We start from the raw sequence: 27,979 nt of genomic DNA on the forward strand, positions 1-27,979 counted from the left end.
TATATTTTAAACATTCTTTAATACATTCTTTGTTTATCATACAGGGTAGATAAGGATTTAAAAAACATTGTCTGTTTTTTATTGAATAGCTTAGCAAATATATTTGAAACAATATGACTTATGGGCATTGTACATATACAAATTCCTTTGATAACCAAATCATCACTAGAGCTAAGGTCAAATTAATTTAACAAATTTATTGAGGATGTCCGTTTTGTACTTTAAAAACAACAATATATTTTAAACATTCTTTAATACATTCTTTGTTTATAATAACAATTTTAGTTATATACTTACATGTTTATCAATATGTATGTATGTATGTATCTTTTAATACTTATACCTGAACCTTAGAAAATACAGTGGTCGGCATAAGTATTTTGACAAAATAAAAGTTAAGTATACTCATAACTTGAATTTACTTCTTGTAAACTATAGGCATCAATGGAAAGGTAATTTCAATGCCGTTTGAATGATACAATACATTTCTTTACCCATTCAGTACTTATTGAAAAGGACGAATTTGTGTAAATCAACTTTGAAATTAAAAAAAAAAACTTTTTTCCTCGTCTTGAAAACTTAAATTTTTTGATGCAAAAAGTTTCTTCAAACAAAAATAATAGTAACTGCAAAAAGAATTTTTCAAAAATCATTTTTCTTATATTTTTTATGAATTTTTGAAAATGCTTAAAAACAGGCATTTGAGCCATATTTTTGTCTTTTTCATACAAATTTTTTCCGACATTGTCACTTTCAAAAAATCATAAAAAATATAAGCAAAATGATATTTGAAAAATTCTTTTTGCAGTTACTATTATTTTTGTTTGAAGAAACTTTTTGCATCAAAAAATTTAAGTTTTCAAGACGAGGAAAAAAGTTTTTTTTTTTAATTTCAAAGTTGATTTACACAAATTCGTCCTTTTCAATAAGTACTGAATGGGTAAAGAAATGTATTGTATCATTCAAACGGCATTGAAATTACCTTTCCATTGATGCCTATAGTTTACAAGAAGTAAATTCAAGTTATGAGTATACTTAACTTTTATTTTGTCAAAATACTTATGCCGACCACTGTACATATAATTCCAAAAAACACCGCAAAAAATGCGATCTTTAACAGTAGGATTCCCCACCATTATCTTACAACCTTATCGCTAACCAACGCAAACTGGTACGAAATCAAAAAAACGTGCCCTCAACTTAAATATTAATTAACTTGAGCTAAGCTCAAATAAATAGAAATTATGTCAAATGTTGGTATTGAAATTCCACAACAATTGCCAGCCAAAAAACAGGAGTGGGTACTGTGGGACTAAGTCAACTCACAATGTCTTGATAGCACGAACGAGAAACAACAACCCGGTTAATGGAGTCCAGACATTGATCAAACAATGGTGGAAAAACTCTCACTCTCAAAAAAGCCGACAGCCAATTGCAAAGGGTTTTCCATGAAAATCACGCGATATTCGTCCAGTACCGCGTGATAATTTTAATGGGGTTTGGATCCTGCCCCCCTTATAAGCTGACACGTGCTGGGGCAGTTGTTTTCATGTACCCCGGGTATACGACATTATTGATTTTTCCGGTTGTCGGGCTTTCGCCTTAAACTCTTTGAACTTCCTGTGACACGTGTCCTTGACAGCGGTAGGGCAACTAACCCTATAATATTAGTTCCTCAATTCAATGTGAAGGTAAAAGCGACACGTTATAAACTTTATTGCGAAAATATTTACACCTGTAACTTTAACTATGTCGATTCAAAATGGTTTTTATTTTCAAATTTTTTTAGAAAGACTACCTTTACCACTTACCCCTTTTTTAGTTTTCTCCTGACTACGCCTCTGCCTCGGGGACCTTGTACAAGTTTTCGTAGCCTGAACGTCTATCAAGCAAATAATTATTTTAGCGGGTCAGTAACGAATTTAAAAAGCCCTTAAACTGATCCCGGAAATGATAATAATGTATACATATGTAAAAACATACATATGAGTTCTTAAAAATGTATTGATAAAGTCAAACTTCTTAGTATCAGATGAACATATGTATGTATGTAAATAATATTTCATTTAATTTCTTAGTATTAGTTCTTAGTTAAGACCTCTAGGAATTGGTTTCTATTCAAACATTAAGTTTTTTTGGACAATCATCTGATTTATTTATATATATATTATATATTATTATATATATTATATATTATAAATAGGTTTCCGATTAAGAATGAAAATAAAACACGGTTGGCCACCCCTTGCTAAAAATTCTTATTATTGTAATTTTTAAAGCCACCCAGAATATAAATTGAAATAAGCAAGTAATTATAACAAGGAGAATATCAGCAATTGAAGGGTATTTTAAAGTCGTAAAAACGTTTTAACAAAGTATACCTACCCAAAAAAAACCTTGAGAACTAGTCGGTGTGCGTGCAAATCGCCAGTTAACCCCCGATGACCTTGGCCAATTCCGGGTATTTGTTGCGAAAAAACCAAGAAAACGAAAGATTTAATTTTTGGTGTACTGAGGTGGCATTGATTAAAACTTCATTGTAGGTCGGCCCTTTTTTTCGAATTGCCAAAATATTCAGTAAGGAATTTCAAGTCAATTTTTTTAGCTATATTTTTAATGCTTTTCAACGAAAGCAAAACGAGAAAATTCAAGTTATTTTTACACTTTAACCAAACTGTTGCATAAAATGGACGGTCAGGAAGAAAAAACGATTCATTGCCCCTGCGAAAAGAGCTCCTGCCCAGAAAAGGATGATTCAATGGATCGTCAGCAGATGATGCTATCGCATCCAGAACTCTGGAATCAGCGGAAAACAGATGCCAGCTTGAGGGTCTTCACCACGGTGATGTTGCACACGTGGCGTCAACGGCGAAAGGAGGTTCGCGAACTCCAGGAGGTGGTTCAGCGTCTTCAAAGCAGTGTACGTGGTTTAGGACCTGGAAAGCTTATCTTTATCTAATTTTGATCCCACCGTCTTTATTAATAGTCCATGAAGTCCAAGAACGAACTGCACGTTTATGGCACTTTGATGCGAGTGGAGCAAAAAAGGAACCGGGAACTGCAAATGCAGCTAAAGGAATCCGAGATGAGTATCGACCAGGTGCGATCCTCCTGCGAATCACTCGCCTCCTCTGTCCGTAACCTCACAACTGAGAAAATCCAGTTGCAATCGGATCTGGAACAACGCTCACAGAAGGTAAGTACGATCCTTATTCCTTAAAACGAATAGAAATAACACTTTAAGGGAAAGCTATTTGTAATAGACATTTAAATTACACCCTTACATATATTAGCGTTAGTTACTGGTCCGTCTTAAATTAGTTTGATTGATACTATGTTAAATTTAAAAACTTATCAGATTGTTTAGTTAAATTTAAAAACTTATCAGATTGTTTAGGAAATATGTTTAATATTATTACCTTAAAACACTCGAACTTAAAGGTTTTAAAGAAAAGTTTAATAATAATGATAATAACTCGCTTTATACCAAAAACACAATAGAATTGTATTGTTATTGCTATATAAAAGTAGAAAAAAAATTGAAAATAAAAAAATACACCCCTCTAACAGTACGCTGAGCTGGAAGAAATGTCGGGCCGAACCCAGAAGTTGCTGTCCACCGCCCACATGGAGCAATCCAACCTGCAAAAACACCTGACGTATGAGCAGCGAACCAGCAATCAACTGCAGCAAGATATTAAAACGCTCATCAAGGAAATTGTCCTGGGACAGAGCAGGGAGGCCAGGTACCACCAGATGAGGGACTGGTACCACCGCAAACTGGTTCAGAAGGAGGAAAAAATTCGGAATCAGAGGGGGTACATCACCACACTGGAGGAGAGACTGCTAGCCATCAAAGAGTAAGTTTATTATCAATATCATATGGCATTTTTGCACTATACCATGTTGAAATCCTTCATCAAGATTGAATGGTTTTTGAAATTATGAAGTCCCTTTTCTCTAGCCATCGTTCTGTATTAGATCTAAAATGTTTCTCAACTGCCTAATTCGATAGAAAATCTACCCTACAAATCTACACTTTTATGATCGAGATTTTATGTGTTGTCCGCAATCTGGCTGTTTTTCTCTGGGTGTATTTGTGGGATTTTCGATGTTGATAGCGATTTTTAGGAATTTCTTGGGTTAAAGGCTATCGAGATTTCCGCTTGTCAGACCGTGTGCCTTAGATAGACCATATACAAATAAGACTCGGTTTTTATGTTATATTTTTATATATTTATGGAAAATAAGAAACAAGAAATTCTACAAAAACAATAAAAATGTTCGGATTATAAAAAATAAAATGAATCCAAAGAAGATCTCGGTGCCGTATTCTTTTATTTGCGCTTAAAGTACATTGCCAAGTACCTAATGAAGGGGCTTATCCCCCATCCTGTACCGGAAGGGCAGCAGGTGTTCTTCAATCCAATACCTGAACATAGCCACATCTGTATAGGTACCAGGGACGTCCTGCTGTCCACATTCGAGGCCCCAGTTCACGATGCCGGCCTGCTCGAAGACACCCGAGTCCTTTCCTCCAATAATTCGCAATTCCTTGACGGAGCAGAAGAGGGCAGAACCGCCATCTCCGTAGCACGCATCCCGGTTAAGTTCGCCTCCGGCGCAAATCAGGCTTTCGGGTAGCTGATAGTTCGATCCCAATTTGGTTTGCCTCAGTTGATTCTGACATGTCCTTTTGTCCACCATGGGCAACTCAACTTTCTTCAGAATGGTGGAGAAGCTTTTATCCGGGAAATGTATCTTTCCCCAACCGGCAACAATGCAGCGGCGCCCTTCAAATGATTTCCTTGGGTCAGGCAAACAGATAGTTCTGATGTTGTCAGACATCTGGAAATCTGATTTCAAGAACAGAAGCGCCAAGTTGTTGGCACCTGATGAAAAATTGAATCCTTCATGGATCTTCATTCTTTCAACTTCGCGCTGCTCGACCTTAAAGTCCTCGTAAGAGCGCCCCAAGTCCCAGTCGCCAGCCCTGACCACAATGTCGGCTGCATTCTTTTCCATCAGTCGGTGAGCTGCTGTTAGGACAACTCCTGGGCGAATCAAGGATCCGCCCGCCAAGTACTTTTTCTCGTGGATCAGAGCCACAGCCCAAGGATACTGTCCAGGCTTTGCGTAATCCTCGGAAAATCCTTTGATCTGCTGCAAGCCATCTGCATTGCTCATCCCGCACTGTTGGTCCTGTTCAACTCCTTTAACAACACCAACATCGGAAATTGTTGGGTCCCTTCCACCTGGGTTATATTGTCCGGGTGCACCAACGGGGGTTGTTGGGTCCCTTCGATTTTGAGGTCCAACACCCGAGATCGAAGGATGTGAGTTAACAACGGGGGTTGTTGGGTCCCTTCCTCCTGGGATAAAATGTCCTGGTACTCCTGTGCTGCTGCCTCCATTCACATCATTTGGTGCTCTCCCGCCACCTGAGGTCGAAGGTGGTGGATTAGCACCACCGTACGTTACTTTTACACCGTTTTGACCTGAATAACGATCATGAGGGCCATTTGGTTGAATTGTTTCTGGTATGACCGTTTGACCATATGAAGCTGGTGGGTGTGGCCTTATCGAGTACGAATTGGGCGGTGGGTAAAAAATGTTCTGCGAGTAATTAAAAACACTGAACTATAAGTCACACTTAAATCATTTTTAATAACTTACCTGTCGCATGACTGCACAGCAGATGTCAGGAGAGACGCAATCACTTGACCGATAATCGAATATAGGTGCCACTTCTTTACAATGTTCCTGAGGAGCACAGCGATAATTACAGGCAGTGGCCATAAGAAGGCTGCCCAAGAGAAGAGCTCCGATGGCCCAGTATCGCCTCATGCTTACTTCACCAAAGTGATTGGCAGACAGTACGAGTGAATTTTATTTATACCCTCGGAGCTCTACCCTTATCAGTCGTCAACATATGTGTGTAAAATATGCATTTTTCTTAGAACCACGTAATCAACTTGCATACCACAATAAAATTTTATTTTTTAAAACAAAAAAATGTATATATACATATGTATGTATACTTAGGAGGACGAATTGGTCGAGCAATATTCTTCAGAATTATATATGCAAATCATTTAAAAGATCACCCTGTACCTTATCTCTGGGTCAAAAATAGACCTTTTTTTTTTGACGAAAACAAATCAGAAATTTGGGTTTTTCAAAATACGACAATATAGATCATTAACGAAAATTTAATTTGCCTATATTTTTATTGATGTTTTCATTCCGACAGTGTACCTACACACCAATAAAAATGGTCGACATCAGAGAAAGGTTATCACTGTGGGTTGTACAAAGGAGACTGCTATATATACACGAAAAAACAAGGAAGAACGCTATAGTCGAGTACCTCGACTATTAGATACCCGTTACTCAGCTAAAGGGACCAAAGGGAAATGGAGATATGCAAGCAGCAAAGCGAGATTGAAGTGCGCCACCTATCGGCGGTAGACAGATTTAAGCGTTATGGGCGTTAGAGTGGGCGTGGCAAATTTTTTTTTAGGTCAATCGATAGGTATTGACGAGACCAATACAGTTCAGTTAAAATTTTATATCTAGCATGAAAATTGTGGGCGTCACAGGCTTGGGCGGTTTGTGGGCGTTAGAGTGGGCGTGGCATATTTGCGTAACAAACTTGCGCTGCGCACAAGGCTACGGAATCTAAATCTGAGATCCCAATTCTCCATCCTTGATAGTTTCCGAGATATCCACGTTCATATTTACGATTTCTTGAAGTTTGTGGGCGGTTTGTGGTCGTAAAAGTGGGCATGGCAAATTTATTTTTGAGTCAATCGATAGGCATTGATGAGAACAATACATTTCAGTTAAAATTTTTATTCTAGCATAAAAACTGTAGGAGCCACAGTTTTGGGCGGTTTGTGGGCGTTAGAGTGGGCGTGGCACTCTACTGAAACAAACTTGCGCTGCGTAAGAAGCTCAGGAATCTGCACGCCAAACCTCAATAGCCTAGCTCTCATAGTTTCCGAAGTCTCAGCGTTCATCTGGACGGACAGATAGACGGACAGACGGACATGGCTAGATCGACTCGGCTAGTGATCCTGATCAAGAATATATTTACTTTATGGGGTCGGAAACGCTTCCTTCTGCCTGTTACATACTTTCCGACGAATCTAGTATACCCTTTTACTCTACGAGTAACGGGTATAATAAAAACCTGCTGTGATCCCAGTGATATACCAATCAAAATGTAGTGCATACAATGACTTTAAAAATATATTTGTTTTGAAAGAAAAAGTAGTAAAACTGCAAGAAAAAATGAAGATGTTTTCAGACCATTGGAGACAAACGTCCCAGTTTATTAGCCAAGTTGTGTTCTTACTAAAAATTCGCGTCGTACGACACCTCATTAGTTAAAATCCGAAAGTTCCTTAAAAGTGTATACGCAAAACAAGATTTTTGGGACTTTTCAGTTTTTCCCAAAACCTTTTTTAGGGTCCTGAAAACATTTATATGTTGTTAATGCATGAATGCATTCCTATACGGCTTCTAATCCACTCCCTGAACATAAAAACATCGGTATAGGTTTCGATAACACAGTCCTGGCCACAATCCTTGATCCAGGACACGATGCCAACCTGCTCGTAGATATCCGGATTTTTTTCATCGATGGAACAGAACAATGCAGATCCACCAGCCAAGCTGACTTGTCGGTCAGGCAAACCTCCGGTGCAAATCAGACTCTGGGGCAGAGTAAAATCGTTGCCCATGTCCACGGCCCTTCTCAACTGATTCTGACATGTGTTTCTGTCCAAAATGCTTAATCCCATTTTCTTCATAATGCCTTGATCCTGTGTCCTGATCCTTGATGGCCATGCCCAACCGGCCAACGTGCAGAACTGTCCTTCGATGGCTTTATTTGACGAAGGCAACCTGATAGTCTTGATGTGGTCCTCTAACTCGAACGGGGTGTTAAGGAAGAGAAGCGCCAAGTTATTGGCCGCACTTTCATAATCAAAGAGTTCGTGGCTCTCTATCCTGTCCACATCGCGGGCTTCAGACAGAAAGGGCTTCGTTGTGGATTCTAAATTCCATAAGCCAGCTCTGACATAAATTTGTTCGGGCCCCAAATGCGACACGCGATGGGCTGCTGTTAGCACAACTCCGGCGGAGATCAGGGTTCCGCCCGCATAGTACTGATCTGATCTGTTGAACACAGCCACCACCCAGGGAAATTGGCCAGGCTTCGATTGTGTATCGGTAACATTTTTCCTGACACCCAATCCACATGAATTACTCAATCCCTGCACTTGTGTAACAGCTGGTGGCGGAGGGCGTTCTGAGCCTGGAAAAGGGGTAATAGGAACGTTTTTGATTTCTTTCTCGGATCCCTGCGAACAATCAAAAATAGTTAAAAATTGGTCGAAAATTCTATTGTAAACTTACTTTTCCCCCATATCCTGCATCCGTGTCCGGCGAATTGGAACGGAGAACTTCACAACAGACTTGAGTCGTAGAACAAAAGAAGTAAGGTATTGACATTTCTTTTTGACACTGTTCCTTTGAAACGCAGTAATTACAGGCTTCGACTAAAATCACGCCGGCCAAAAGAAGAACTCCTACTGCCCAGAATCGTTCCATGATTGCTTGAAAAGATTTAGATTGACTGAAATCCAGATTGGGCTTCCCGCTCTTTATACGATTGCCTCTTATCAGGTTAATGTATATGTATATATATATATATGTATATATGTATTAATATACCCTTGCAGAGGGTATTATGATTTCAGTCAGAAGTTTGCAACGCAGTGAAGGAGAGGTTTCCGACCCCATAAGACATATATATTCTTGATCAACATCACTAGACGAGTCGATCTAGCCATGTCCGTCTGTCCGTCCGTTTCTTCGCAAACTAGTCTCTCACTTTTAAAGCTATCGGGCTGAAGCATTCCAAAAGTATTATTTCTTTTGCAGGTAGTATATAAGTCGGAACCAGCCGGATCGGACAACTATATCTTATAGCTTCCATAGAAATAATCAATATATATATGTATATTATATTTTTGGTGTTTTTTAACAAATAATCACCTACGCTTGGAAATAACATTTTTAAATTAGGTATGAATTTCGAATTTAATTTTATCAAAATCAGACGACTATATCATATAGCTGCCATAGGAACGATCGGAAAATTGGTGGGAAAATAATATGAAACAGATCATAGCTTCGGTGTTTTTTGACATATTATCTTATACTATTGGGAATATCATTTTTTGTGTTTTTAAAATTAATAATTATAGCTGCAAGGGTATATAAGCTTCGGCTTGCCGAAGCTAACTTCCTTTCTTGTTTTATATTATTTATGATGTTTCGCTGCCACGTTATTTGTACACAAACAAGCCCTAAAACTGGAAACTAAGTGCAATCATGTATATTTTTTAAACTTTATATATATGCAAAGTGGCAAACTTTTATCGGTCCAAGATTGCAAAATGCATAATGTAGTTTGCAAGCGAATTGCTGAGTTCTTGAGTGCATAACATTTTGTGTATTTTTAGGAATTTCGTATAAAAATTTAATAAAAATCGGACGACTCTAACATATAGCTTTCAAAGAAACGGTCAGAGAAATAATGAAATAATTATTTTTAAAAAAATTGTGCTTTGTGCTATCTGCGATATAGAATATTTTAACTTTTCAGCATTACGAACTTAATTTTACACAAATATCACTGAAGGTAGCAACAATCCTTAAAAAATTAAAAATGGTGTTACTAGCATTGATTATTTCTTATAACTGCAAGGGTATACAAACTTCGGCTTGCCGAAGTTAACTTCCTTTCTTTATTTTTTTTGTATTTTTTGAACGGCGTCACCAAACCGGCATAAAAAATATATTATAGAAAATTTAATAAACAAATGTTTTTAAATTGTTTAAAAACAGATTTTATAAATTCAAAACGAAGCAAATCGCTCCAAAACACGAATTTATGGTTACTGTTATCTGTAATCTAAGCTCATAGTGGAAAAACCTAATAAATTCTTTTTCATTTCGATCTTAGGCAAACTGGTGAACTGGAACAACTGCGTGAAAGTGCAGTACGCATGACGGCCCAAATCACAGAATTGCGCCAGGAACTAAGCCAATCCCGCACCAGTTTCTTTAGAGTCCTCGGGGAGTCCAGTAGCCGCCTAAGTCTCAGACGCCTCCATAACCATGTGGTCGCCCCCTTCCAGGGAAACCAAATGTGGGTCAAGATTCGCCGATACTCCTCTAACGTGATGTGTATGTTCTGTTTGTACCTGTTGCCCGGAATGCCAGTGACCCGCCACAGCCAGAAGTAGTTTTTACGAAAGTAAACAAAATTAAAATTAACATTATAAATAAATGCTTGGTACATTTCTCATATGAATATTTTAACGTTTGCCAAAAATGTCTGATAATTATTTTTACGATTACTTCCACAGGCTTTGACAATTTCCAAGAAACATTTTTGCCAGTTTTAAACAATCAAATTCGCTTTGTTTTAATATGAAAGGGAGATATTTTTAAAAAATGATTTTAAATGCTGAGATTTAAAAATGATAGTTTAACAAATTAAAAAAAAGTACAGATGATTTACTTATGTACGCCTTTATCTTTTGTTAGTATTAACTACATTCTTTCAAAATATTTATTTTAAAAACGATGATCATGACGAGTTTTTGCGTTTAAGATTGTAGACATGCTTTTAAATCATTGCATAAGATAAATTTATTTTGGTATATTTGCTTTATCTTCATTTTAAGAACATAGTAATGGTTTTTTTTCAAGAATTCGAAACCTAATTGGAATTTTTAAACCCAAACAAATTTTATTCCGATTTCTGACAAAAAAAATTTTTTCCGCCTTAAGTAAAAAAAAAGGGCGTATTTCCCAAACAATATAAATTCAGAATAGGATGTGGCAAAATAATGATGCCAATCAGCTCGTAGAACCCCGAATCCTTCCCTTAATAAGACTGGTTCGTAAAAATATTAGAAAGTCATACAAATAAAAAATAAAATAACATCAACACACGCGTTAATAAAGGTAGAAATAAACTGCACCCATGTCTGCTAATTTGTTTATTTTCACATATTTTGCATTAAGTATTTTGTATAATTTATATTCTGGGTTATCCCTTGCACACTCGGTTGCATTTTCATATGTCCACAGTTACCACATGCAAAGTTATTGCAGTTTGCCGGCAATTTATCATAAAACTTACATTAAATATCCTTCAAATCTTAAATTCAATTGCTTTACTCTTACATTCATTTTTTTCTTTCGGGAAATAGAAAACTATTTGCTTTTTGTTTTGCCTCCACTTTAATCTGTTTGGTTATCAATAATCTCTAATGAAGTACTCTGGTCTCGAGTTAATTTTATGATTTATGTAGTATTGCATATTGGCTATAAATATTTTGGCTTGTTGGATCGATGTATAAGTTGAATGTGATCTCGGACTTTTGCTTGGACACGAAACTTAAAGTGAATTGTTTCATTCGTTCGTTATTGGTTCAGTGAGTTGCGTAAATAGACTTTGTATTTTTGTTCGTTCGCAAAAAGGGACGGTAAAAATTACAATAAAATCATTTTGAAATATGTATGCATTTTGTTTTGTTCGCTTGTTTCACATTCGAAATATCTATCAACTTCAATGTGTATATAAATATATTTACAATTAATTAGAGTGCTTCTCCTTGCTGTCCTGGCGTACTGCATAATTTCTTTAGGCAACTCCAACGAGCTTATATGTGAATGCATGAATGGACGTTGTGTGTATCAGCATGTGTGTCTCTGTGTGTATATCTGTGTTTATTTTAATATAAATTCAATTTAATGGCTCGGTAATTTACACAATATACGATCTTGTATATATAAATTTTATGTAGAACATCGACCTCTTCCGATTGACAACGAAAACATCAATAACCCAAAAAGCAAGCAACCAGGTTCAGAGTTTCTGTTTCTTTAGGGGTTCGGAGGTGAAGTAATTTAAATACTACTACAGAAGGTGCTCTGGCTGTAATCACTACTTTCGTGTTCAATTAGCTACGGTAATAATTTCTATTTAAACTTTAACGCTTGTCTTGCTATTTGTATGTTGGTTAAGCTGCTGGTAATCACCATAATTAGTTATTTCTTATTTAAACAATGCTTCCTATCAAGGCTGTTTGACCTAGGCAAAACATAATGGTATCCTTGCTGATTAAATAAGAATTCTTAAAATAAATTCCCGTTCAAATTGGTTATTTATTCCATCAAAAATGTGTTCTGAGGTTTTTGACTTCAAATTCATTACTGTGTTAAAACAATTAATTTTGTAAGGCATTGAACGGGAATTCCACCTTCAATCTTAAATGATAAGAAATAAATACAAATTAAAGATCTTACTCGCTTAATATTTTTGTGTTGCAATTTATTAATTGTATTAAATAATAATGCACAAATCATAAGTTATGTCTGCAATTAATGCTAAATAAACCGCAAAAACTTAGTTTTTTTTCTCCATTGCAAATTATAATTAATTTCCTACAATTTCTTCACTTCAAGACGGCCAAATGCCGCTTAATAAATACAAAAGTCGTCATCATTCAGAATCGTCTTTGAGACGTAGCCTTTTGCTACTCTATGTTCAATGGCTGCAAGCCATCGTTAATATACATTTCGACCGAAAATCTGGTCTCTTGTTCTTTACGTACATTAGGGGCCACTTAGTTTGAACTGGGCCGTGGAAAAATACTCTCGGTTATCGGGCTGGCCAATTAATACATGGTTCACTTGCCAATATCAATATCTTTTGTTCAACTTCAACTTATTTACCGCTTAAGTTTGTCAATCTTTTTCGCTTGCGCACAGCGTTGTAACAAAAATCAAATAATCAACGCGAAAGTTAACAAAACTCAGATCAAACCAAATTACGACGCCTTCAAAATACGTCATTTGTTTATAGAAAAATACATTTCGTTACGTTATTATTTATACTTTTCGTTAATGTTGTTTTAATTAAATTAATTGGACGTTTAAGTAACTAACCGTTAATAACCGTTTGCTGCTTCCTTGTCTAACACAAAACTTTCATCTAACTAAACTTTCAATAAATACAAATACAATACAAACAAACATAGTTATAGTAGTTGGATAGAGCATGGATATAGCTTCGTTCTAAAATACGTTTGCAGTATATCTTGTGATTGTGGGAATCTCTCCCCCTCTCTTTCCGCAGGAACTCCAACGAAATTACAACTTAAGCAAAGTATAAACCAAAGCCAGAAGTTTACGCTGCACGCTGATCTTATGTTAGAATGGGTTGGCGTTGCTGCTCGCTGGATTCCTGCTCGAAGGCCTCGTGCTGAAGGAGGACTTGCCGCTGGTGCCTCGCTGGGCGGGCATCGGGCGGCGGACGTGTCGCATTTCGCTGTTGGGAGTGAATACAGGATAGTTGTTAGTTGGTCATCAACATTTAATCGATAAAGCTTAAATATTGTAATCGATTGATCAGCGCACAGCGGTTTCTCATGAGGTTAGGCGGATTCCAGCAGCAGGTTAGCAGGCAGGCGGGCGGGCATGCAACAAATTTTCTGCCACTTGCAGGGGCTTACCAATTGCTGGACTCTCAAAGGAATTTCAGGGACAAGACAGGGAAATGAGGAGCCCTAATCGAGAAAGGGATGAATATGTGGTTGCTTGTGACGGGGAGTGGGTGGTGATGCAGCTGACTTTTAACGACCCAAGTGCACCCACCGATCCATTTCCATCTCCTCTAGGCGCTGGGTGAGTGCCAGCTTCTGCTGGACAGCCAAGCGCAGTAACTGGTTAAGAGTCTTCTTCTCCTCCTCTGCAGCCTCCAGCTGGCGGTTGAGATCATCCACCTGGGTTACATACTCCTCGCAGCGGGCGGCGAACATGGCACGCAGACCTAAAAATTTAGATTAGGTGTAAGTAAATACAATAATGATAGGCAATCTATTAAATAAAGATATTTTCTGCATAATAGCGAACTAGGCTAATACGCATAACTCATCTCTTTCAGTTGCTTACTTGAGAAAGTGGCTGCATCCTCCTTGAGAAGCCTGAGCTCGTTACGCAGCTTGGACATGGTGTCGCTGACAATGATCTTCTCGTTCTCGTACTTGGACTTGAGATTGGTGAGAGCCACCTCGGCGGTTTGTTTGTTTGACTTGAGCACGTTGCGCAGAGTTCCGATCTGTTCGCGCTTCACGGACAGCAGACTCTTCAGCTTGACTATCTGCTCCTGCAGTTCCTCCATCTCCTCGGTGTTGACCTTCTCCAGAGCTGAGATATATATTGAGATTAAAAGAACTTACGGTTGCTTTACAGTATCAACCTACCATCGCCACCCTCGGAGCGCACTTTGTGTTTGTTCAGATCGATGGTATGCTCCACAGCTGTCTTCAAATACTTGATTTGGTCGCTGACTGTGTCCACGTACTTCTTGATCTCCACGGAATCAGCCAGGCCTTGCAGATCTTCGACAATCTGGGGCTTGGCAATAAAAACATCCGATTTGAATTGCGACTGGATGGCAGTCAATGAATCGTTTTCGAAACTGTAATGCATTGGATAAGAGATTAGATTTGTAATCATTAATTAAACAAGACAAGGTTCCATTACCTCATATCATCGCTCTTGTGATCAAGCAGGACACGTGTTGGTGTTTCTCCATTGACGGTGCACACTAGGTGATACAGCTGAGCCAGATCGTCACTTAAGGCCACCAAAGTACTGCGGGCTGAGCCCAGACTTTGGCCAGCATTCTGCGAGATGTGCGTGAGGGTTTGAACGTCGCTCTGCAAGTCCAGTGACTTTTGCTCTGTGGCCAGAAGCTTGTTCTTCAGGTTGGTCACCTCGTTGCGCAGCGTAGTGGTGGCGTCCGTGTAGTTGAGGCCCTTCTGCAGCTCGGCAATGTCAGTCTTAAGGCCATCGATCTCCTTGGCTGAGAGCGTGAACCAGTTGGCGTACTGCGAGATCAGAGCCCGGAGTTGCTGCTCCAGCTCGTCCTTCTTCTGGTCGCTATCCTTGCTTTGCTCCTTAACGTCGATTTGCTTTTTGAGCTGGACCAGAGCATCGACATGGGCCGCAAGAAGGGCCAATCGAGACATAAAGTTCTGCAGCTCGTTTTGTGACTTGTCCAGACTCGTTTGCGCCTCCCTTAAATTGGCCGTCAGATGGGTCTTCTCGCTTTCCATGCTCTCCAACTGCTTCTCCAATTTCTTTAATTCGTTCAGATGAATCTCCGAGAAGAGATCGCACTTGGTGCCGTCGGGGGATTTTAGTTCGGTGCTCAGATCAGCCTCCAGGCGCTTCAGAGCCAGATTCTCTTCCTCACCATCCGAGTTGTTGCTGGCGTTGTCCTCCATGTTGCTGCGTATGCTGTAGGCCAGATTGCTGATGTGGTACATGGACTCGCGGTTCAAGTGACCATCCAGCTCCTTCTTCAAAGCATACTTGGCCTCGCGTTCACCCTGAAATAAATTGCATAAAAGCCATCATAGAATATATTATGACATATAAAAAATATTTTAATAAAGTATATTAACCTGCAGAGCCTCCAGCGCCTCCTCCATTTGCTTCTCAGCAATCTTCTTGAGATTCGCCAGCTCATCGACCTGTTGATTCAAAAGCTCAACTTCTTCAGTGAGACGGCGGATCTCATGTTTGGCACCTTCAAATTCCACCTAGAAAATTACAATGATGAATTATAAGTTCATTTTATTTTTAATGAAATGTTTGTTAGACTGACCTGCGAGCTGCGCAGGTTGGAGACCTGCTTCTGCAGCGATATGTTCTCCTCCTCCAGTTCCGAGTACTCGCTGAGCATTCGCGTCTCGCGGAACTTGAGGTCCTTCAGCTCGGATTTAAGACGCAGGCGATCGGCCTCATTGTCGCTCTTGTCCCGCCCAAAATCGGAGTTCTCCTGCAGCATCCTGTCGCGCTCGTTGCGAACCCTTTCCAACTCATGGCGCAGCTGTTTGAGCTCGTTTTCCAAATCAAAAATCTGGAGATTGAGCGATGTCTCCCTTGCAGCCGATTCGTTCAGCAGGGCGTCCTCCTGTTCGATGCCCGTCTTGTTGGTCACCTTCTGTGAGGTTTGAAACTTCGTCAGGGCCTAGAAAATTAAAAAAAAAAAAAGAAGTAAATAACTAGGGCGTGAGTAAGTGTGCGGAAAGCAAAGTAATCATAAAAGTTTCCTGCCTGCCCACCGAATGCCCGCGATTTTATTGCAGTCATTTGCATGTCCCACTTGGGGGCGTTGGCCACTAGGGAGCCTTTTTGCTGCTTGCTCTGCTGATGACGCCCCCTGCATTTCACTGGGTTTTATTTTTCATTAAGTTTCCTATCTGGAAATGCTCTGGGAGTGGGTAAAACGGGGTGGAGAAGATACGGTTGAGTATTTAGAGTCATTTAGTGCATTTGGCGAACAAATTTTAAGAATAAACCAATAAAAATATACTTATATTTTAAAGAAAAAGATATTAATTGCTATGGCTAGCAATTATATTTCATTAGGGAGCCACCCTCTTTATCCTTCGTTCAGACATCCCAGTGGTCAACACGTACCAATGGGAATATCAGATGCGTTGGTCTGCAATTATTGGATTTTGTTAATTGCGACTATTTCACTGCTGGTCCTGTTAAGACCGCCCAAGACCACATAAAGGTTAACGGCGGCCAGGGACACACCCAGGATTAAAAGCCACCAGCCACCAGCAGAGGTAAACACGAATACAGAATGTTTATGGGGCCGGGCCAAGCCCTTAACTGGGCGCTAGAGACCCTGTCCATATGGACAGTCAGCAGGAGTGGACGGTTAGTGGGGGTTAAATATGAGGTACATATAATCCTGTGGCGGCTTTAATTGAAATCCCAACCCCTAACGGTGGCGCTCTCGTCTGGCATTTTTCGAATGGGGCCATTTGGAGTACGTGCTTCACAAGTTCCACCATCACCGTCATCATCATCATCAAAACCGTACCCAAAACGAAATCTCATGTAGTAAAGTGGAATGACCACGATTCAGGGATTTGGCCAAACGAAAACTGCATTCATTTCTGCGAAAAACTTTCCTCTGGCGGATTGCTCTTAAATGCCGTGTAATTAGCAGGCGGCAAACAAATGAGTCTCAGTTTCTACGCCGCATCCTTAACCCCTTGATAAGCTCCTTTCCTACCCTTTCCCCTCTCTTAAGCCCCTTCACTCTTTTCATTTTCCTAGCCTTTCCCACCCATATAATTATCGTTGGGCGACGTCAGCCAACGCCGTTCTTGTTGTTTTAGCAATCTCAATTTGACAATCGCACATCGCACAGAGTAAACCCAAAAAGCCCCCCACATCCAACCCACTTTAAGCCAAGTGCATTTCGTTAATTAGTGTAATCCGAAGAAGAAGAGGAGCGGGTGGGTGGGTTGTACTAAAAGAGAAAGCAAACAAAAGGCCAAGGCGGGTCCAAAGTCTCGGATGGAATTTCAGCTGCCTAAAGCAGCTGTCACACATTCATGCAACTAAATTGCAAGGCACCTCTTAAATTAGAAAGAGACCGACAAGAAGGGCCAAAGAGAGACGGGGAGATGGGCGGAAGAGGAAGAATCACTGTGAGATAATCATAAAACAAAGGTTCTATACTAGGGACGGCTTATAACAGCATTCCAGGGCGGTTATCTAAAGCTACTCGGGTTTAATCCGATTTTCATATGAATAAACTAACATTCCTGTTAAGGAATTTCACACTTAGTTTGAGGATCACATAGAACATTTTCCATAATTCTGTTCATCTTACAGATTAAAAACTTATGAAACACATTAAATGATTTACAAACAGATATGAACTCTGATATAAAACTAAATGGTATAAGAACAACAAAATGTATATCATGGTAGGTAATTAAATAAATATTGATAATGATACCTTTATAAAATGTATATCCAATGAAAAATAGGTATTTAAATTTCTTTGAATCAAACATTTTTTATCACAGTGCCCCAGTTTGTTCAGTGACGCCATCTATCGGGCAACAGGCCGCAGCAAACAAATGACGGCATAAACTTTATGCAAATTAGAAAAGATTTTTAATTAACTTGGGTAAATATTAACACAGTTCACAGAGGCCAGACAAGAGCAGAGCAACCGCACTACACTTGCCATAGGCCAGACATCTGGGTCCGTTCCTCCCGCCCCCACTTAGGAACCCCCTTTTCTAACCACCCTACCGCACTTTGTATCTGTTGGATTACTTTACAGTGTTGCCGTGGTTGTGATTAGAATGTGCCTAAATTGCCTAAACAGAGTGGGCATTATATGTAGAGAGGTGCCTGAATATACACAGGTAAATAATTTAAAAACCTACTTTTATTAAAAAAAAAAATAATTATAAAAGAATTTTTTGTCAATTCCTGTTCAGTTTTAAACGTTATTCAAAAACTACTTCAATTCATTTACATTTTTTATTAGGGATGTCGAAAAATATAAAAATATCGATATATCGATAATTTTTTTTTAAATATTATCATAGCAATACATTTTGGGCCGAAACATTTTTTGATTTCTTAAAATTCTTCATATCTTGTTTGTCAAAGCAACATATTAAGCCTGTGATGTCCTCTACCATTAAAATTTAAATATTTTGAAATAACATGAAATATCATCGATATATCGATATTTTAAATTGATATTTTAAAATTTCATTACGGAATTTTTTCAAAAACCAAATATCATCGATACGATATTTTTTAAAAATTCGACAACCCTATTTTTAGTATGCCACAGTAAAAAAAAAATAGTCAAGTATTTTCTCCCTGTGCAGAGGCAAATATGGGTGGACTGCTCGCAGCAGCTGTTGCCATCAGTTCTCCGGATGACTGCAATGAAACTCCTGTTCGGGCCCACTAAAAATAGAGCAGATTGCCCACATTATGACACCGATGAGCAGAATTTTGGAGCGCACTGTGTGAATGAGAGCACTTAGGTGGCCAAACCACAATGTAAACAACAACAGCAACGACGAGGGGCGACAATAACAATTTCCTCCTGGTCGCAAAAGTGGGTGGTTCGGGCTGGTTTCCCGCTGGTTACTCCCCAAAGCTGATAAAGTATGCCATGAATGACTGAACAGATTTTACCGACGAGGGCGAGTGCGAAGGCGGCACCACGCCCAGTTCGTTAACTGGCAGCTTCACTCTTATGGAACGCAGGCAAATTTAAATGTGAAACAGCCTGCAAATGCAATAATAACCAGGTGCACAGGGAGAAAATTATGAGAACTATACAATTCTTAGGTATTTCTTAAAAAAATCAAATAAATAATAAGGTAACCGATAATATTTTTACATTATGACACATAAAAATGCATAGTATCCTTAAATAAATAAATTAAAATTATTTTTTAAAAAAATTCAATAGTCGAAAAAAAATTTCTTTTTTTCAAATCTTGTTTAATTTGTGGAAAACTGTAAGGGATTTAAAAATTCGATTTACAAAGTGACTAAAAACATTATAGAATCAACTTTTTATTATAAAAGTAACCGGAATTTTGTAAAATCAGTTAAGAAATCCCTTTTTTTTGACTGCACCCCCTTTGTAGGCTGTGCACAGTTTTGAACCCATCACACAAACGAACAATGAGAGCCGAAAAGAGAGAATAGGAAATGGGAAATGGAAAATGTGAGAACGCCGCATTTGTGGCCATCATGTCAATGCACGAGCTTGACACTCGCGCTGAATTTGAAATGTCGCCTAAAACGACAAAAGAAACGGCGACCAGAAAAGCGGCGAGAAAAACTGCAGGCGGAAAATACGGAAAAACCTGTGTGCGTGCAAACGTTGACGCAGCGGAAATTTTTAGCATGGAAGCTGTCACAAAAGGACTCAAATTACGCTCTCAACGAAATGGGAATCCACCGAAAATGGTAGAAAAAACATAAAACTGAAATAAATACCCTTTGCATTTCGCACTAACAGGATACAAAGGAAATCTAGTTAAAAATAACCATACCCGTGAGTGTGCTAACAATGGAATTGAATTTTAAAAGGGGGTTTAATCCGGCATGGTCCTAAAAACTTGTTGGTAAATACTATAACTCTAGTTCGGCTTGAAAATATTTAAAGCCTTTTTTAAAAGTTGAGGAAACTTTGTATTTTAGTTTATAATAAACATTTTATACATATCCATTATAACATATCCTAAAATGTATTTTAGTTTATAATAAACATTTTAGGATATGTTATAATTTATTATTATTTAATATTTTTTAATGGTTATAATAGTAATAAATTTAACATATAAAATACAAAGTTTTTAAAAATTGTTGTTTAGGAAATTTGTAGGATATGTTGTAATTTATTATTATATACTTATAATACTTAAATAAGGATGCTTCTTACTGAGGAATTTATCAGATATTACAGGTAGATAGCTTTTAAATTTTACAAGTAATGCTGATAAAAAGCAAATAAGCTGCATGCAGTGGAATCTCTCTGAAATAATCCACAAAACGTAAACAGGCTGCATAGTAACGCTTGCAAACATCGCCAGGAAATGCGAAATGGACGCAGCGGGCCATGGGAAATCCTTGAAAGCGCGGAGATATAAAAGGAAATAATAACCATTTGCTCCTGCTGCGAATGTCAGTGGATGTGTTGCATAATGCCCACCGCCATATATCCTGGGCAAATATCTCAAGTGCATTTAACAGCCAATAGTCATGTAGCGCTTTCCAGGACGTGTCGATGGTGTGGCGGTTCATCCTTTTGCGAGCTCATTGCATCTGGCAGAGTTCCAATTCCCCAGAGAGACTTTGGCTGGGCCCACAAAAGTTTACGCAAATAAATTGCACCGTCATTATGCAGGACGACAGTTCCCAGCTGGAAAACTGCAATTGTCACAACAGTTGCCCCAGCATCCTTGCCCAGATTTTTGCTCTCATCATCGTCACAAAAGTACAAGTCTGTGTGCATTTACATTTTCATTGCTGGCAATTCATTGGGGGAAAAAACCGGAGGAGGAGAAAGCGGTGGTGGAGATGGCTTCAGTTGGCGGGAAATACTAAACTTTTTCCCCACTCATTTCCTTTTCAGTTGGGCCAGACAGCGACGGAAACATGTTTTGTCAGTGCTCAAGCGCCGCATTTAACCCTTGCCAGGCCCTCTTAACCCACGTCCCTGTGGCTGTTGCAGTTGTTCCTGGCCGGGAGTTGTTGCTCCTGCCCCATCTGCCAGTTTGATTGCCATAGAATTGCAATTTGCGCCAAAAAGAACAGAACATCAGTGTCAAATCATTATCATTTTTTTTTTGTTCCTTTTCCCATCGCATCGTTTAGATCTGGCTTTGATGTTGCTGCTGTTATTCTAATTGTTATTGTCTGGCTTGGATTTGGAAAGGATAAACAGTTGGCAGGACTCACAGAACCATAAATTAAGAGGGCATTTGAGCTAAGTGTTGGTGGATTTAGATTATTGCTTTGATTATCTTGAATTGTTTTAGATAATGGATACCACATAGTGGATTATTATACCTATGCACCTATAGTTCAAGGAAAATTAACTGTTTGATTCTGTATTCAAATATTTTAAATGATCGTTTTAGGTTTTTAGTAAAAATAAATTAAGTTTAACATTTATTTAAGGAACAATTCATGAATTTTTAAAATTTCCTCTATAATAATTAAGGTACTGGTTACTTTTTTGTAGTAAATTACTATACCTATGTATAGATCAAGGAAAATTAACTGTTTTATTCTATATTCAAATATTTTGAATGATTGTTTTAAATTTTGTATTATAAATTAAATTAAACATTTATTTAAAGTAGAAATCATGGATTTTTAAAAATCCCTCTTGAATAATTCAAGATATTGGATACTATTTTTGTAGTAGTTTATTAAACCTATGTATAGTTCAATATTTTGTATAATCGTTTTAAGTTTTTAAAAATAATACATTTAATTGTACATTTTTTTTAAAAACAATTCATGAATTTTTAAAATTCCCTCTGGAATAATTCAAGATTATTATACCTATGTATAGATCAAGGAAAAATAGCTATTTGATTCTGTATTCATATATTTTAAATGGTCGTTTTAAGTTTTTAATTGTAATATACTAAGTTAAACATTTATTCAAAGAACAATTCATGAATTTTTAAAATTCCCCCTACCAACTTTGATAAATTTTCTTAACCTCATTCCCCAAGAACCTCGACAAATACTGCCATTAATTATTAAATTTGTGTTAAAAACTTTTTGGGGTGGAAAGTAGCAAAGTCAGGCAGCCACAGAATGCCAAACTACGCAGGACACGGGAATGTGGCCGCTGGACGACGGGATGTCCTTGGTGGTGGCGCGATGTGAGCCATGATATATGGCCAACACCCAACACCCACACCCAAAAACGATTCGCATGTGGGACAAAACAGGAGGACATCGCCCATATAGGGCGTACATGTGTTGTTCCACTGCGTCCATCGTTCGTTTTATGGCCCTTGTTTCAGGGCCTTTTAATTGCCGCAGTTACAATCGTCCAAACAACAACGAGTTTTCCTGCCTCAATCCTCCTCCTGCCCCCCATTGATGCACTAACTCTCATTCAGCTAACTGAATAAATTGCCAAATGCGGCTGACAGTTTCGACCGCCTGCCTGACGTCCTGAAAATTGGGTAAATATTTGTTCTGCGGTCCTGCAGTTGCCAATTTGCAGTCACAGTGATGAAACCAAAAGTAATTCTCAATTTAATTTATAAGACTTGTTTATACATAAACAATGCAGATTTTGATGAATAGTAGGAAAAGTTTGCAAGTTAATCAGTAAACTAAAAAATAGTTAATTAGGTCACAATTGGAATAATGTCCCATTCAATTTGAATGTCATACTCCTTACAAAAATAGTAATAATTTATTAGTTATATTAATAAGAAATAAAAAATGCATTTTAATTTTTTAATAACTTAGAACATAATCTTTAGCAATAACATTATTTAAATATTTATTTTATATCAATATATTTTTTGAATATTAACCCTTTACACTTGAATATCTTACTCCTTACAAAAATAGTAATAATTTATTAATAAAATATTGAAAATAAAAAATTCATTTTAATTGAATTGTAATATAATAATCTTCATAAATAACATTATGTTAAAATATATTTTGTATCAAAATGTCTTATTAAATCAATTTAAAATTTTGGTTCGAAAAATAATACTTTAATAGTACAACAATTATTGCCATTTCCAACACAAATTGTTCACTCCTTCAATAATTTAATTTAACTACTGATGCAAACATTTTATGAATTAACCCCTGGCCCCAGCATAATCGAAATTCTATTGCATTAAAACCCAGTCGATGGGAAAATTCACGCCTCGGGCTCTTGGAAAAATATCCGATTAATTTCAGTAAGCTAATTTTCGAGCGAAGACGGAAAGGAAACTTTGCCCTCTTTTGCTGCCGTCCCCGTTGATTTATGTCATTTTATGCTGGGTTCGCCCACGGCTGATATCTTGATTACAAGTGGAAATATGTCCCCCTGTAGCACCGAAACCCCTTCCACCCCCCGTTTAACCACCCCATTTTTACACTGTTTGCTGAGCTGCAGTTTTGGGGGGACACAAAATGCCCGCAGTGACGTTGTCGACGACGTTGCGAATTTTTTTTTAATTTTAAGCATCCATTAAAAATGTGTGTGTTTGTGGGTGGGTGGAGTGTACTTTTGGTCTCGCACTCTTTTTGTGTTCTCGTAAAAGTTCAGTTGAGTTCAAATCCAACAAGCTGGAAACTATCAAGCGGGGCACAAGAGCACCGCCACCTGTCCAACAATTAATTGGCAGGCTTTTTGTTCCACTCGCATAGAAATGCATGAATATAAATATACGTAATACGTAGGCCTATTTGTAAAAAGGTGTTTCCGGCTGGGTATGTACATATGTAGATATGCAGGTGTTAACGCCCTCGCTGGTTTTAATTCCAGAACTTTCAACCCTTTGGCTTGTGAAATGTTAAGCTTTACCATAATTATTTATAACACTGGCTAATCTTTTGGGTAAATAAAAACAGTGATTATATTTATCATATTTGTGATGTTAAAAGTAAATATTCTGGCTACATAAACAGTAACTAAGTGTTTAGAAGTACAAGAGCTATAGTCATCAGAATGCTATGCAATCTATGCATTTATTCAAACGTGAACAATGAGAATACCATTTTTTAATTGACTGCACTTTCTCTAGTTTATAAACAACATTAAAGTTAATTATCTGAGTGAGTAATGAGTTAAGATTGAGGAGAGACATTATAATACTTTAACAAAAATGTTAAATCAGGTAATCTCATGGAAAAATAAAAACAAAAATGAATATTCTGACTAAAAGTAACTTACTAAGTAACTAAAAAGTATTTAGAAGTACAAATACCAACAAAATTCCATATAATCATTTTATATAATCAGATAGTTGTTAAAAATGTGATCAATATGAAAATAGTACTTGATTTATTTTAATGAACTGCATTAATTCCACCTTTATAAACAGTTTAAACCTTTTTATTTAAAGCATGTGTTAAATATAATGACAATTTAACAAAAACTCTGAAACATTTCCGAAAACGGAAACGCTCCTTTAGCCAAAATTTAACTAAAACAACTTCACTTTGGCAACCATTTTAATTACCAGCCAAACAAAGCAAAAATAAGTTGGTTAACAATAAAAAAAATGCTGAACAAGAAATGGTAATAGACGGCAGAATGATTATGGACTGTTTCCCCCATTTGATTTTCACCAAGCAAAGGACACAACTTTTCCCTTCCGAGGCCCAGGAATCCGAGGCCGGTGGAATTCCAGCGGAAATGCCAGGCGATGGCGAGGACTAATTGGAAAGGAAAGGGTAGTAAAAAGAGGGATTGTGGTAACGGGTGGCAAAGGGAAGAGGGTCTATGAGGCGCCAAAGAAAGGTGCAAAACGAAATGGCAAAAGCGGATTGGCCATGTTGCAATCGGCCAACTGAAAGCTGCAGGGGCTATTGAGCCAAAACAATGTTTTGTTTAAGCCCGAGACAAATTGAGCGAGATCGGTGGGATGAGAAAAAGAATAGAGAAAACAATGAGAGTCATAGAAAGAGAACTGGGAAATCAAAAAAAATAGAAACAGTCTATGACTAACGCTAGCTTTGATTACCCTATAAATAAAGTATATCTAATCAATATTTAAAATCCGACTTTTCATTCATTAATGGCCGACAAATCGGTTAACTTGGTTAAAAATAAAGCTATTCGTAAAAATTAAATTAGAAAGTTAGGTCACAAACAAAAAAATTGATAAATAAATTATTTTAAAACAAAACAATTTTATTTTTAAAGATTTTTAAAGAATTCAGTGAGAATTACTAACATTTCCTATGCCATTGGTAACAAATTTGATATTAAGACTTAAGATGTGGTATAAGATTTCACCAAAACGGTATTTTTGTACTCGACAGATGGTCTCACATATAGGAGATCCACTGTATTTATCCGTATACAAACAGCACGTGACCATATGGTCAGTTTCCGATTCCATGATCAGGGAGCAGATCGGCATTATTTCTGCTAGACCAGGCACCAGACTTTGTAGAGAGCGCAAGAGACGTTAAAAGAGAGCCATGCTGGTAGAACTGGCCAACAGGTGAGCGAGTTAATTTGCCAGCAAGACAAATTGATGGCGATTGTGGAAAGGTTTTCTTTGTCTTTGTGGGTGTGTGTCCAAAGGTGTGTGAGTACGAGTGTGGGCTAGTTGGGCGATAAGCGCCGACTGCTTGGAAACAGATCACAAAACTTAGCCACAGTGAAGTACAGTTGGAGGGGATTACGATCCGGTCAGAAAATTTACAAAGATGGAAATCATACTGTCGAGACCAGTAATATTTTCATTTCTATATTATTTCTAAAGTTGCAAATATTTTTTAATGATTATTATCTCTTAACAGGTATTTCCATTGATTTATTTGTATTTGTTCAATTTTAGAATATTAATAAAAAGCAGTATTCAACTCGTACGTGATATATTTATTTTAAATAACAAAATTATGGTCATTTGCTGGGCACAGAACTATTAGGAAAACCATATTTTCATTTGGATTTTTTACAAGCTAAATTCTTAAAAAATTTACTAATCAAAAAACCAAAACTTCCTGAGTGAAATATGGAATTCGACTACTGTTCATTACGGTTAGGGAAATTATAAAAATGTCTCTTAGAAATCGTGATGAAAAACAATAATGAAATACGAAACATTGTATTTTTTAAGGTGAAAAATGGTTTTAAAAAGGACCTTATAAGATAAAAGGTTTATTGTATCTAAAAAATGTACCTAAAATAAAAATATTAAATCAAACCGCTGGCAAGATAAAAGATTTGATCATGCAAGTTACAATAAATAAATATTGTAATTCATTACCTTTATTAAACTTTTTAGTAGACAACAGTTTAAATGTATTATTTTTACTAAAAAGTGTACCTTAAATAATATTGATATCTGTAATCCCCTGGCTAGATGGAGTAAAAGGTTTTCTCATATAAGTTACAAGTTATAAATATTATAATCTATTGTTTTTTAAATAACCTCTTCAAAGGCAACTGTTTAAAGTACCCGAATTATTACACATAAAAAGTGTACCTAACTTCAAATAATAATTGGCTAGGTGGGGTAAAAGGTTATCTCATATAAGTTACAAATTGTAAATATTATAATCTATTGTTTTTTAATAACCTCTTCAAAGACATAGGTTCAAAGAAGCCGTATTATTAGACCTAAAAAATGTACCCAACTAAAAATAATAATTGAAAACCCCTGGCTAGATCAACTTGTCCCAACTTATAAGCCCTATCCTAGAGTGGGCAATCTCCTTATGGATGAACTCACCTCCTGTGTGATGTCCAGTTCATGGCGCGTGTTGTCGTAGAGCGTCTCCAGCTCCTCGCACTTGTGCTGCAGGGCGGACTTCTCCTCCAGCAGGGACAGTCCATACTGGGCGGACTGGGCGCTGGCGGAGGATACCTGGTCCAGTTCGCGGGTGAGGCGCTCCACCTCCATCTGGAGATCCTGCACTGATTGGGCCTGCGAAGAGCCATTATCCGTGCTGCTGGGACTGGACATGATGGATGGATGTCCCTTGAAGTGGGGGGAGTTGGGGGTGGTGGACGGTACAGCTGCCAGTGGGCGTGGCAGGTGATTTTGCTCGTTGTTTCTGTCCTGGGCGGAATCTTTTCGATACTTTTTTTTTAATTTGGAGGGAAATCGATAGAAGTCGATTTGTTTATGTCGTACGTATTTTTTGTTGTTGTATTTTTTGTGTGTTTTTTATCGGAACCCCACTCACACAACTCCACTCGCGGTGTGCTTTTCGAAGTGTGCGTGCGTTTCACCTTTTCTCTTTTCCGTGTGTGTGTGTGTGGAATGGTATTCGTATTCGTGTAGTAGATTTTCTGCTCTTTTTCTCTCCTCAGCCCGCAAAAATTACTAAATTAAACAGCACTTAATGGCCAATTAACCGTGTGCTTTTAACGGCAAATAATTTTGCACAACTATAAATATATGTAAATCACACACACACACTAGCGCACTCCCACACGCACACAGTGGCGCCTTAAAAAACAGTTGGCAGCAGAAAATCAAAATTGCAGCACAGGAAGTTGTTTCAATTAACTCGAAAAGAAACAGTCAAAATGACATCACACAATTTCCCCTTTCCTTTCGTTCGCTGGCGAAGTGGGAGTTTTTCCCATTTTCCCTGCGCTTTCCCCTTGTCGCCAGCCCTTGGCGTATTTTCGTTGCACAATTGCGGCGCAGACGGGTGAGTTATTAGTTTTAATCGGTCTTCCGATGGAGGCGAAATTTCCAAGCAAGTGCAAAAACAAAAATTTAATCCGCAATCACGTCGATTCTTGGCAATGTTTGTGACGGAATTTGGGTGCGACCGCACTCGAAAGTTTCAA

General features: G+C 37.8%; 4 protein-coding genes across 4 annotated transcripts; 1 reads left to right on the plus strand and 3 right to left on the minus strand.

Annotated features, from left to right (window-relative positions):
• The first annotated feature begins 2,542 nt into the window (after positions 1 to 2,542).
• Positions 2,543 to 10,400, plus strand: LOC119547776. The gene is made up of 4 exons (XM_037854788.1): positions 2,543 to 2,920; positions 2,987 to 3,196; positions 3,571 to 3,860; positions 10,040 to 10,400. Exons 1-4 carry the CDS (start codon positions 2,687 to 2,689, stop codon positions 10,320 to 10,322), a joined length of 1,017 nt encoding a protein of 338 aa, XP_037710716.1. The 5' UTR covers positions 2,543 to 2,686; the 3' UTR covers positions 10,323 to 10,400.
• LOC119547774 (phenoloxidase-activating factor 2) lies at positions 4,320 to 5,853 on the minus strand. The gene is made up of 2 exons (XM_037854785.1): positions 5,677 to 5,853; positions 4,320 to 5,616 (listed from the first exon to the last, which is right to left on the minus strand). Exons 1-2 carry the CDS (start codon positions 5,845 to 5,847, stop codon positions 4,369 to 4,371), a joined length of 1,419 nt encoding a protein of 472 aa, XP_037710713.1. The 5' UTR covers positions 5,848 to 5,853; the 3' UTR covers positions 4,320 to 4,368.
• Positions 7,306 to 8,653, minus strand: LOC119547775 (phenoloxidase-activating factor 2-like). The gene is made up of 2 exons (XM_037854786.1): positions 8,425 to 8,653; positions 7,306 to 8,369 (listed from the first exon to the last, which is right to left on the minus strand). The coding sequence occupies exons 1-2, from the start codon at positions 8,617 to 8,619 to the stop codon at positions 7,488 to 7,490; spliced, it is 1,077 nt and encodes a 358-aa protein (XP_037710714.1). The 5' UTR covers positions 8,620 to 8,653; the 3' UTR covers positions 7,306 to 7,487.
• A 1,992-nt stretch (positions 10,401 to 12,392) lies between the features above and the next one.
• LOC119546485 (protein bicaudal D) lies at positions 12,393 to 27,965 on the minus strand. Its single transcript, XM_037852781.1, has 8 exons — positions 26,907 to 27,965; positions 15,767 to 16,132; positions 15,564 to 15,701; positions 14,638 to 15,488; positions 14,355 to 14,572; positions 14,044 to 14,298; positions 13,747 to 13,921; positions 12,393 to 13,420 (listed from the first exon to the last, which is right to left on the minus strand). Exons 1-8 carry the CDS (start codon positions 27,138 to 27,140, stop codon positions 13,303 to 13,305), a joined length of 2,355 nt encoding a protein of 784 aa, XP_037708709.1. The 5' UTR covers positions 27,141 to 27,965; the 3' UTR covers positions 12,393 to 13,302.
• Positions 27,966 to 27,979: the final 14 nt, after the last annotated feature.

The sequence above is a fragment of the Drosophila subpulchrella genome, chromosome 2L (assembly GCF_014743375.2).
Source record: "Drosophila subpulchrella strain 33 F10 #4 breed RU33 chromosome 2L, RU_Dsub_v1.1 Primary Assembly, whole genome shotgun sequence".
NCBI classification, from domain to species: Eukaryota; Metazoa; Arthropoda; class Insecta; order Diptera; family Drosophilidae; genus Drosophila; species Drosophila subpulchrella.

What these genes read in the sequence shown, in the direction of transcription:
- LOC119547776 (XM_037854788.1), top strand. Translation starts at nt 2,687, where the DNA reads ATGGACGGTCAGGAAGAAAAAACGATTCATTGCCCCTGCGAAAAGAGC. An exon ending in TGGAACAACGCTCACAGAAG is followed by an intron (nt 3,197 to 3,570) that starts GTAAGTACGATC and finishes CCCCTCTAACAG; the next exon opens with TACGCTGAGCTGGAAGAAAT. An exon ending in AGACTGCTAGCCATCAAAGA is followed by an intron (nt 3,861 to 10,039) that starts GTAAGTTTATTA and finishes TTTCGATCTTAG; the next exon opens with GCAAACTGGTGAACTGGAAC.
- LOC119547774 (XM_037854785.1), bottom strand. Translation starts at nt 5,847, where the DNA reads ATGAGGCGATACTGGGCCATCGGAGCTCTTCTCTTGGGCAGCCTTCTT. An exon ending in GCTGTGCAGTCATGCGACAG is followed by an intron (nt 5,617 to 5,676) that starts GTAAGTTATTAA and finishes AATTACTCGCAG; the next exon opens with AACATTTTTTACCCACCGCC.
- LOC119547775 (XM_037854786.1), bottom strand. Translation starts at nt 8,619, where the DNA reads ATGGAACGATTCTGGGCAGTAGGAGTTCTTCTTTTGGCCGGCGTGATT. An exon ending in ATGCAGGATATGGGGGAAAA is followed by an intron (nt 8,370 to 8,424) that starts GTAAGTTTACAA and finishes GATTGTTCGCAG; the next exon opens with GGATCCGAGAAAGAAATCAA.
- LOC119546485 (XM_037852781.1), bottom strand. Translation starts at nt 27,140, where the DNA reads ATGTCCAGTCCCAGCAGCACGGATAATGGCTCTTCGCAGGCCCAATCA. An exon ending in AACTGGACATCACACAGGAG is followed by an intron (nt 16,133 to 26,906) that starts GTGAGTTCATCC and finishes TTAATTTTCTAG; the next exon opens with GCCCTGACGAAGTTTCAAAC. An exon ending in GCGCTCCGAGGGTGGCGATG is followed by an intron (nt 14,299 to 14,354) that starts GTAGGTTGATAC and finishes TATATATCTCAG; the next exon opens with CTCTGGAGAAGGTCAACACC.